This window comes from Papio anubis, chromosome 5 (genome assembly GCF_008728515.1).
Source record: "Papio anubis isolate 15944 chromosome 5, Panubis1.0, whole genome shotgun sequence".
NCBI lineage: Eukaryota > Metazoa > Chordata > Mammalia > Primates > Cercopithecidae > Papio > Papio anubis.
In genome coordinates this window covers 35,085,864-35,097,914 of record NC_044980.1, presented here as the reverse complement: position 1 = coordinate 35,097,914, position 12,051 = coordinate 35,085,864, and the positions used below count along the sequence as shown (strand labels likewise).

Here is a 12,051-nt window from a genome sequence, read left to right as displayed (position 1 = left end):
TAAACAGTAATGAAATAGCCAACAAGTAAAACTGGAAATAACTTTCTCCTATGACCTAGAAATAGCAATAGGAACTCTAAGTGGGAAACAGAAATAGGACTCTGGAAAGATAATGTTTTATGTGTTTATTTTTCTTCCAGAACTCCAAATAGTTGCCTTGGCAGGAAGGCTGCCCTCTAACTGCTCCCTTCCGAAGACTAGGAGGTGTTTACAGAAATTGAAAGTTCCAGCAGTACATTTCCATGAGCTCATTACCAGTTCCATTTATACCTTTTAGATTTCACATGTACAAATGAATGTCCTTGCAGTATAAACTCCTGCTTTCAGCTTGCATTTTAATTACAAACAAAGTAGCAGAAATCAGGTACTCAGTTACTGTAACATAATGGCAGGGCATCTTTAGAATCTGTGCTTTGGTCACTATTATTCAAAGCAGCTCCAATGCCCGTCTTGCCTGCCTCTTTATGCTAATCATCCTAGCCCACTTTGCTCCTCCTCCTTCCAGCCTCCCTTAAAGAACTGTGCACTTTCAGCTGTCACCGAGGGTAACTCAGATTAGGCTTAGAAATCAGTTAACTCAGCAGCACTTTTTTTTTCTTTGTGTATGTATTACTTTAGCAGTCTTCTTTAAATACCAGAGGCATTGGATTTCATGTCGGTAAAAGGAATTTAAAAATGCCAAAACTGTAATCTATTAGAAATAGTTAATTTGTAGAATTTTACTCTATAAGGGGGTTTAGTTTCAATTCATTTTGAAATGAAAGAATAATTAAGTTGTATTTTTAGCCAAATGAATTGGCATCTTTAGGAGAAGTAACATTGGTCATTATTTATTTCAAGAATCATGACTGGAAAAAGCTTGGAAGTTTAGTAGAGGAGTATATGTTGTACATGCAAAGACAAGATCTGCATGAATCTGTGTATTTCTGGGTGTCTGGTGAAGGCCATTTTAGGTGACTGGCCAAGAGAAGGAGTGCTCTAGTGATCCTTGAGTCACAGCCATACTGCTAGGACCATGACTACCATACCAAGAAAAGGCAGCAGACACCTGCTTGGCAGTTTGCACACCTGTCAACTGAAGCTGCAGGAGGACCGGCAACAGCAAGGTAAGTCAGTCCAGCTCATGAGTTGCATGTTCTGTGACCTTCTGTGCATTTGCATTCCCAGAAGAATGGTGGGCTGGTGAAGGACCCAGGGAAGCTCTGACATAATAGTGATGCATAAGGGTGGGTTAACTTGGATTCACTATTGATTTTTAAAGGACTATGGAAGACTGTCAAGAATGCATATTCCTTGGAGCTGTCATTCAGAAACTTATATTCTTAAACTTCTAGCTACTGTCAGTTTTTTAGAGTATGAGAGATTTTGTCTAATTCAAAACACCCATCTGGGCAAGGCTGAGTCAGCTACAAGGGGGATTCAGCTGAGAGTAGCTTTAAGTTAGCCTGGAGCTTTCTCTACCATCCTACCACTAGTGGAACACTTTTTTCACTTTGTTTAAGCCTAATTTTGTCTGAATCTCTGGCTCATTCATTGTGGGAAAAAGAAACATATTCTTGACTCTTTCCTTTTTATGGTCTAGGGACAGCTGGATACAGTCAGGGAAAAGTGTCACGTTTCACTCGCTGGGCACTCATTCAAACTAAATTATCTACCTCCCAGCCATTTTCACCATCAGTCTTTTTAAATTTTCAAATCCACTCCCCAGCCAGCTGAGTTAGTTCAAATGGTTGACATGAATAGACAAGATGATCCCTCCAATTCACTCTGACAGGGACAGCAAATGACACTTGTGGGAAAGGCTGGGTCTCTTATGGATGACATCATCACTCCACAGAGGTTAAGGATTCACCAGACACTTCTAACTTCTCTTCAATAACCTAAGATAGATCTTTTTATGTGTGGATCTAGGCAATGAGCTCTTTAATTATTTTTCTATAGACACAGTTTCAGATTTCAGTGGTGTGGAGAGTGCTGGCTAAAGGGCCAAAACTTCCCATTTCCAAGATGGAATCTGTGTGCCAACAGTCACATGAATGTGTCAGGCCACCTCTCTGTGTCGGTTCCTGGAGCTGTATAACGTGACTTCATGCTCTACAAGGCTTAGCATAGTGTGGGCAGAAAATACTTTGTGGTAAATGAAAACCATGTGAACTTTTTAGACCACGCTTTACTACTAGGGCTCAAATAAATTTTGAACCAAGTACCCTAGAATGTAAAGTCCTGGAATGTGTCAGGGATAAGGCATAGCACTGTAAAATGCTCTTGCTTCTCTGTTAGTAGACAATTCTAGTTTATCAGGGGTTTTGTTTTCTGTTGACTTTGTTTGAAATGTTCAAGTGACTTCCCCCCACTTCAACTGCTAATATAATATTTTTAATAGAAAATTTGGTGGGCGTGAGCCTAAAGAAGATGATAGGAAGTCTCCTGTAACCCCACCACCCAAAGATAATAGATATTAACATTTTAATGTGTAAACTTTTAGACTCTTCTTCTATGCACATGTATGAATTCTTCTTTTGCTTGATTTTTAAACAACATGGACTTGTTCTGGATACTTCTGTAAACGGTGTTTTGTAAACTGCTTTTTAATTTAACGACAGAGGATGAACAAATTTCCAGGTCATTAAATATTCTTCTACAACCTTATTTTTAACAGTTGCACACTGTTCCTTTATATGGATGTAGCAAAATTCCCTTAGACAATTCTCTACTGTTAGACATATTAGTTATTTCTAATATTTTAACTATTATAATTAACACTGGGCTGCACCTAAATTAACGAATAGAACTTTACACTGATATGGGATTATTTCCTTGGCATAAATTCATAGAGGTGAAATTGTGGAGTCAAAGGATTATACATTCTTAAAAATTGTTTTTGGCCAAATGACCCTCCTATCAACAGTGTTGGAGTATGTTCTCAGTAATACTACTATTTTTTAAATTTCTTCTCAATTTCATAAGTGAAAAATAATGCCCCACTGTTGTTTTAATTTAAGGCAGGCTATCCTGAAGATCTCTCCTTTACTGGCTGTATTAATCAAAGTTCTCTAGAGGGACATAACTAATAGGATATATATATGTATATATATGTGTGTATATATGTGTGTGTGTATATGTGTGTGTGTATATATATATGTGCGTGTGTGTGTATATATATAAAGGGGAGTTTATTAAGTATTAACTTACACAATCACAAGGTCCCACAATAGGCTGTCTGCAAACTGAGGAGCAAGGAGACCCAGTCCGACTCCCAAAACTGAAGAACTTGGAGTCTGATGTTCAAGGGCAAATAGCATGGGAGAAAGATGTAGGCTGGGAGGCTAGGCCAGTCACCTTTTCACGTTTTTTTGCCTGCTTTGTATTTGCTGGCAGCTGATTAGATTGTGCCCACTAGATTAAGGGTGGATCTGACTCATATGTTAATCTCTTTTGGCAACACCCTTACAGACACACCCAGGATCAATACTTTGTATCCTTCAATCCAATCAAGTTGACAGTCAGCATTAACCATCACACTGCAATATCCAGAGAAGCCTGGAAATAATCACTATGATGACATACTTCCCAAAATACCCACAAGACTGGTCTTCTTTCTCAGACTTAGCTTTTTGCCTAGAATGTTTTGAAAGCAACCATATTCTTCCACACCCGAGTCTCAAAATATCTGCCCACATAAGCCACAGTCCATAAAGTTGTGAAGCATGCTAATGCGGTCCAGACCGGCCATTGACTGCTACAAGAAATGTCATCTAGTGATTTGAGCTGACAAGTGACACTGGGTAGTATTTGCTGTGTTGCTAAATAGCATTCCAGTTACTGTCCTTGAGTTAGAGAGTGAGGTCTGGCTTTATTCATGGAATCATCCTGGGTTCATGGCTTTGGCCTTTCTCCAGCCAGCCTAAGGTTCTACCTCTATTATTGAGCATATAGACTATGATTAATTGACATTTGACACTTCTGTAGGCGTGACTAGCTTCAACACATACATGTTTTCTTTTCTTTTCTTTTTTTTTTTAAGATGGAGTCTTGCTCTGTCGCCCAGGCTGGAGTACAGTGGTGCATGATCTTGGCTCACTGCAACCTCCGCCTCCCGGGTTCAAGTGACTCTTCTGCCTCAGCCTCCTGAGTAGCTGGGACTACAGGCACACTCCACCATGCCCGGCTAATTTTTGTATTTTTAGTAGAGAGAGGGTTTCACCATATTGGCCAGGCTGGTCTCGAACTCCTGACCTTGTGATTCACCCACCTTGGCCTCCCAAAGTGTTGGGATTACAGGCATAAGCCACCACACCGGCCTCAACACATACATATTTTATTTTCTAACCCCCCATGCCATATGCTAAAATGCTTAGTGTTAACTCCCCAGTATTTAACTCCTTCCACCTAGTCACTCACAAAAGTGTAATTTTGAAGTGATTGCATAGATAAAAGTCACTTATTCTTCAGTAGTTATCTGGGCAACAACAATGTGCAAAGTGTTATGCTAGATGCTGAATATGCAAACTGAACTAAGTCAACTAAGCCATGGTTTCCTGTCCACATGGAGTTTACTATGACAACAAATGCTCTATCAGTCCAGAACACAAGTCCAGGAGGCTCATCTCCCAACTTGTTGCTATCTTCTAGCTTCTCCTGTGATATTTTGAATCCATTTATCTCTAATATTGACTCTATGACCACATTTGTAAATGTTAATTTACTTGTCTACACAGCCTCAGCAACGCTCATTACATATTACATGTACTAGGCAGACAACCATCCTTATGTGTTATGGTGCTTTAAAATTTACAAATGGTCTCATATACATTATCTCATTAATTTTTACAACAACCAGATGAAATAGTGTAGTCAAGCTTCTTCAGGGAAACAGAACCAATTGGATGTGTGTGTGCGTGTGTGTGTGTGTGTATGTGTATAGAGTTGACTCTTGAACACCACAAATTTGAACTGTTCAGATCCACTTTTATGTGGATTTTCTTCCTTTGCCACCCTTGAGACAGCAAGATCAGCCCCTCCTCTTCCTTCCCCTCCTCAGCCTACTCAACATGAAGACAATGATGAAGACCTTTATGACAATCCACTTCCACTTAATAAACAGTAAATATATTTTCTTTTCCTTATGGTTTTCTTAGTAACATTTTTCTCTAACTTATTTTATTGTAAGAATACAGTATATAACACATATACAAAATATGTATTAATTGACTGTCTTATGTTATTGATAAGGATTCTGGTCACCAGTAGGCTATTAATAATTAAGTTTGGGAAGCATCAAAACTTATATGCAAAATTTTAACGAGAGAGAATAGAGAGAGAGAAGAGAGACAGAGTGAGAGAGTGGGGGATTTATTTTAAGAAATTCACTCCCACAACTATGGAGGTTGGCAAGTTCAAACTGCAGTGTAGACTGACAGGCTGGAGACCCAAGTGAAGAGTTAATTCTGCAGTTGAGTCCATTCTTGGTTGCTCTGGGGAAGTCAGTCTTTTGTTCTATTCAGGCCTTTGACTGATTAGATGAGATTCACCCACTAATGAAGGACAATCTGCTTGAGTCAAAGTCTACTAGTTTAAGTGTAAACCTCATCCAAAAACATCCTCACAGAAACATCCAGAATGTTGACAAAATATCTGGGTATCATGGAACAGCCAAGCTGACACATAAAACTAATAATCACAGGCAAGTATTGTTATCCTCATTTATAAAGATGTGGAAACTGTGAATCTTCAAGGTCAAGATGACTTTTCCAAAGTTACACAGTTATTTAGAGCTGCTTTCAATGTACTTTCTGTCACATACAGCTGTCTCATAAAATCTATGATTTCTAGTATTACAATGTTTAATTTTTAAAATTGATCTATACTAGAGAAACCTCTCCATGGATAACCAAGACATTTTTGAATGCCTCATGATTTTGTGTCTTCTGACACCAATTCTCTGAGTGTCCTACAATTCAATTCTGACGCTACCCAGAATTAGTGAAGACCCACAAATGAAGGACTTAGTCTCACAAGACTGCCCCATTTCAGATTCCAACAATGATTTTCAGCTGTCCCCAAGCAACCTGTACTTCTGTCAGGACAATTACAAATTAAAGACTTCCCACAACCTCTCAGATTTGATAATTCACTAGAACAACTCACAGAATTGAGGAAAGCTCTGCACTTTCAATTTCCATTTTATTATAAGGGATACAAATGGTCAGCCAATTGAAGAGGTACATGTGAGGAGGACTGGAAGGGTCATGAGCACAGGAGCCTCTGCTTCCACAGAGTCAGGGTGTACCACCCTCTTAGTATCAGGAAGCTCCCCTCAGCATGGTGTCCAGGGTTTTTAATGAGGTTTCATTATGTAGGCATGATTGATTAAATAATTGGCCATATGATTGAACTTAATCTCCAGTTCTTCTCTCCTCCTAGGAGGTTAGGGGAATGGGGTGGGTTCGAAATTTCCAATCTCTAATCACATTTGGTCTTTTTGGTGTGACAGCTCCTTCCTTGGAACTATGTAAGGACTCCTTAGATAGTCCCATAATAAGCCTTCCTAATAGATTGCACTAGGAAATAATAAATAAATAAATTTAATGGTTGAAACTTCATTTTCCCACTTCACACCTAATAGGATGGCTACTATTCGTAAAACAAACAAACAAACAAAAAAAAACAAAACAGGAAATAACAAATGTTGGTGAGAATGTGGAGAAATTGAAACCTCGTGCACTGTTGGAGGAGACAAAATAGTGCAGTTGCTGTGAAAAGCACTATGGCAATGTATTAGTCTGTTCTCATGCTGCTATAAAGAATTGCCTGAAGCTGGGTAGTTTATAAAGGAAACAGGTTTAATTGACTCACAGCTCCACAGGGCTGGGAAGGCCTCAGGAAACTTACAATCATGGCAGAAGGAGGGAAGCAAACACATCCTTCTTCACATAGTGGCAGGAAGGAGAAGTGATGAGCAAAGAGGGAAAAGTCCCTTAAGCATCAGATCTCATGAGAACTCACTGACTATCATGAGAACAGCATGGAGGTAATGGCCCCCAATGATTCAGTTACCTCCCACTGGGTCCCTCCCTTGACATGTGGGGATTATGGGAACTACAATTCAAGATGAGATTTGGGTGGGGACTCAGCCAAACCATATCACGCAGTTCCTCAAAAAATTAACAAATAGAATTACCATATTATCCTGCAATTTTACTTCTGGATAAAATCCTAAGTGAAGTAAAAGCAGGGATTCAAACAGATACTTGTGCACCTATGCTCATGGTAGTATTATTCACAATAGCCAAAAGATGGAAACAAACAAATCTCCATTGACGAATGAATGGATCAACAAAATATGGTGTGTGTATATATACAGACACACACTATATACATGTATACACTATATATATACACACACACACTATACATGTATATATAATCAAATAATTTTCAGCCTTAAAAATGAAGGAAATTCTGACACACGCTACAACATGGATAAACCTGAGGACATCAAGTTAAATGAAATAAGCCAGTCACAAAAAGATAAATACTGTCTGATTCCACTTACATGAGGTATCTAAAGTAGTCAAATTTAGAGAGACAGAAAGTAGAATGGTGCTTTTAGGGTTTTGGGGTCGAAAAGATTGAGGATATGTTGTTTAAGGGTACAGAGTTTCAGTTTTGCAAGATGAAAAGAGTTCTGGAGATTGGTTATACAAACATGTGAATACAGTTCACACGACTGAACTGTACACTTACAAATGGTTAAAATGATAAATTTTGTGGTAAGTATATTTTACCACTGGAAAAAAAAGCCAGACCGGGCACAGTGGCTCATGCCTGTAATCCCAGCACTTTGGGAGGCCGAGGCAGGTGGATCATGAGGTCAGGAGATTGAGAACATCCTGGCCAACATGGTGAAACCCTGTCTCTACTAAAAATACAAAAAAAAGAAAAAAAAAAAAAAAAATAGCTGAGCATGGTGGCATGTGCCTGTAGCCTCAGCTACTCAGGAGGCTGAGGCAGGAGAATCACTTGAACCTGGGAGGCAGAGGTTTCAGTGAGCCGAGATTGTGCCCTGCACTCCAGCCTAGGCAACAGAGTGAGACTCTGTCTCAAAAAAGAAAGAAAAAATGCCATGGTTGTCCAAGGCCATCCCTAATTACACTTTTGAAGTTGGACTTAACAAAAACAAATTCCAAAAAAACCTTTATTTTTCCATTCCTAAAAACAAAGTCATGAGAAAGTAGTCTGCTCCTCCATGATTCCCCAAAGCTACTTCCCTTCAAAATATTAATAAAATTAATAAACCCCTACCTAGATTAATCAATAAAAAGAGACATGGCCGGGCGCGTTGGCTCACACCTGTAATCTCAGCATTTTGGGAGACTGAGGTGGGGGGACCACTTGAGGACAGGAGTTCAAGACCTGCCTGGCCAACATGGTGAAACCCCATCTCTACTAAAGATACAAAAATTAGCCAGGTGTGGTGGCATGCACCTGTGATCCCAGCTACTCAGGAGACTGAGGCACGAGAATTGCTTGAACCGGAGGTAAATGTAAGCGAGTCAAGATCGCGTCACTGCACTGCACATGTGCGATGGCGTGAGACTCTATGTAAAAAAAAAAAAAAGAGAGAGAGAAAGAGAGAGAAACCATCAGTATCAGGAATGATGTATAGGGTGTCACTACAGATATTAAAAGGATTATAATGGAGTGTTATGAATACCTTTGTGCCAGAAAGATGCAGAGGAACATAAAATTCAACACCAACTGATACAAAAGCTCAAGGGATTTGGAATAGAGCAACTTCCTCAACCTGATGAAAAACATTTACAAGAAACCCAGCAGCTAACACTACTCAATGTAGAAGATTGCGCATTTTCCTCCTAAGATTAGGAAAAATAAACAGAGATGTCCATTATCATTATTTCTATTCAACAGTGTACTGGAGATCCCAGCCAGAATATTACATTAAGAAAAAGAAATAAAAGGCTTACATATTGGAAACAAAGAGGTAAAACTGTCTTTTTTTTGCAGATGATTAATGGTGTTTGTGGAAAAATCCTGAGAAATCTATCAAAAAATGCTAGAACTAATAAACGCATTTACTAAGGTAATAGGCTACAAAGTCAACATACTAAAAATATTGCATTTCTATATATTAGTTGAGAACAAGTGGAAATTAAAAATATTAGAGTACTTATTTAATAGCATAAAAAGGAAATAGTTATGGATTAATTTAACAAAATATGTGCAGGACTTGTACACTTAAACATTGCAGTGTGAAGCTGAAGAAGATTGAATTATAAGAAGAGATACATCCCAAATTCCTGAATTGGAATGCTCAATATTAAGATGTCAATTTTCCTCAACTTGACCATCTCAATAAAAATTACAGCAGATTTTTTGTCTTGAAATTGCCAAACTGATTTTAAAAGTATAAGGGAATGTTAAGGACCTAGAATAACTAAGTCAATCTTGAAAAAGAGAACAAAGTTGACAACTACACTTTTGGATTTCAGGTTATAATAAATCAAGATGATATAATATCAGTGTAAGGATACAAAAATCTATTATTGGAACAGAATATAAAGTCCAGAAATTGATCTATTAGTACATTGTCAATTGGTTTTTGACAAAGGTATCAAGATAATTCAAAGGGAGAAGAGATAGTCTTCTCTGTAAGAATCCTGGAACAAATGGTGAAAAATATTTCTGAAAATGAACCACAATACCTACCTCACACAAAAATTAGTTTCAGATAGAATATGACTGAAATACAAAAGCTAAATGTATAAAGCTTCTAGAAGAAATGTAGGAAAATAACTTCACCGTCAAAAAGGCAGCTTTTTAGACAGACAAAAAAGCATTGACCATAAAAAATAGATAAGTTAGACTATCAATATTAAACATATCTGTTCTTCAAAAGATACCACTAAGAAAAGAAAAGACTGGGAGAAAAATGTCAAATATATATTTGAAAAAGAACTTTCAATCAGAATATGTTAAAAACTCTTACAACTCATGATAAACAATTTGGTTAAAAAATGGGCAAATGATCTGGCAAACACTTCAAAAAGAAAGTATATAAATGGCCAAAAGCACATCAAAAGATGTTCAATGCTATCAGTTATCAGGGAAATCCAAAATAAAACCACCATGAAATGTCACTTCACATCCACTAGAATGGCTAAAATTTTAAATGCTGATAACATGATGCTTGGAGAGGATGTGAAACAACCAGAACTCACTCATTGCTGGGAAGTGATAAAAACTACTTTGGAAAACGATTTGGCAGTTTCTTATATAATTAAACCCACAAGTACCCTGTGATCCAACAGTTCCATATTTAGGTGTTCCATAACAGTTCGGAGAAAAATAATAATATAACCACGAAAGCCTTGCACAAGAATGTTTGTAGTAGATTTTATTCATATGAACTCCAGAATGTGAATAACCCAAAACTGTATATAAGCAAGTAAATTGGTAAGCAAATTGTGGTATATTGACACACTGGAATACTACTCAGTAGTAAAAAGAAATGAATTACTGATACGTGTAACCATGTAGGTGAATCTCAGAAATGTTATAGTTAGTGAAAATAAGGCAGACACAAAAGAGTACTTACTTCTACAGGCAAAATTAGGCCATGGTGATAGAGAGCAGAACAGTTGTTGCCCAGAGAGGAGAACTGGAACAGGACACAAAGAACACACTAGGGCAATAAAAATGTTTTATATCTTGATAGGGTTTTGGTTACCTGAGCACATACATTTGTCAAAAATTCATCTGTGTATTTTATTCTATGTAATTTAGGCCTCATTTTCCAGAATGTGAGACTGCCTAGGAGGCCTCAGACTCCAAATTTTCCTCTAGGCCTCTACTAGTAATTCCATAGAATAGTGAAGAGACTGAATATCTCAATGAATTTGAATAATTTGCCGAAGAACATAACTGTGTCTTACTGGCAGAGTACCCACAGCTCAGGAAATATCACACCTTTGAGAGAAAATGTTAGTATAACCTTAGTCAGGTTTAATAATAGTGGTATTTTATTGTTGCTTTTATTCCTAAAGCTTAGAAATTCTCTGTTAATAACATAGCAAAAATTAGCTAATCAATGAAATTAGCAAAGGATAAATTGAGATATAATAAAAAGAACTATCTAATACCTAGGGCGAGACACTAACTCTTTTTGTCAAGCATCTGTCTTTCCATTATTGAACCTCCTTTAGAACCAATGATTTATCTTAATTTTCTTTAGAATTCAGTGTTGTTATTGTTTTAAAGCCATGACTGACTCATCAGTTATCATTTAATAAACACCTAAAATGGACTACTTCATGAATATTTTTTCACTCCATCTCTACTTCATCTTGTTTGCAGTTATATAGCACTTCATTTATTTTATTTAACAAATACTTAGTGGCTGCCATTTATCAGGCACTGTTCTAGACTCTAGTGAACAAAGCAAACAAAAAATCCTGCCCACAAGGAGCTTATTTTCTGAGAGGCAGAAAGGCAAACATTAAAGAAGATAAATGCGCAAAATACATAGTGCAAACAGGGGTCCATGGCCTGTTAGAAACCAGGTCACACAGCAGGAGGTAAGCAGGGCATGAGCGAGCAGTACCACCTGAGCTCCGCCTCCTGTCAGATCAATACACATTACAGTTTCACTGGAGCACGAACCCTATTGTGAACTGTGCATGTGAGCGATCTAGGTTGTGTGCTCTTTGTGAGAGTCTAATGTCTGATGATCTGAGGCGGGGCAGTTTCATCCCCAAAACATCCCTGCCCACCTTCCCACCATCTTTGGAAAAATTGTCTTCCAGTCCCTTGGGCCAAAAAGGTTGGGGATCAACAGTGTAAATGATAATAATGAAGATAGGAATTATGGAAAAAAATTAAGCAGGCAGAATAGAGTGTCATAATGGAGGTCTGATTTAAGCAGGGTGCTCAGGCAAGACCTCATCAAGAAGGTGAGTTTGAGTAAAGACCTGTAAGAGGTGAGGGAGTCAGTCGTGCCACATCTGGTGGAAGAACAGTCCAGGTAGAATA

At 38.0% G+C, this 12,051-nt stretch overlaps 1 protein-coding gene across 3 annotated transcripts in view; it reads left to right on the top strand.

Moving 5' to 3' along the window:
* The first annotated feature begins 422 nt into the window (after positions 1-422).
* The window catches only part of RANBP3L (RAN binding protein 3 like), a 51,193-nt gene continuing 39,564 nt past the window's right edge, over positions 423-12,051 (top strand). Inside the window, exons 1-2 of one of the 3 annotated variants that reach the window (XM_009208273.4) lie at positions 535-602; positions 944-1,106. In XM_009208273.4, the coding sequence (XP_009206537.1) occupies positions 1,016-1,106 (91 nt within the window). In that variant the 5' untranslated portion in view covers positions 535-602; positions 944-1,015. Of the gene's footprint in view, positions 1,107-12,051 lie in introns of all 3 variants that reach the window. The other 2 variants (XM_003899584.5, XM_009208274.4) reach the window with 2 other exon arrangements.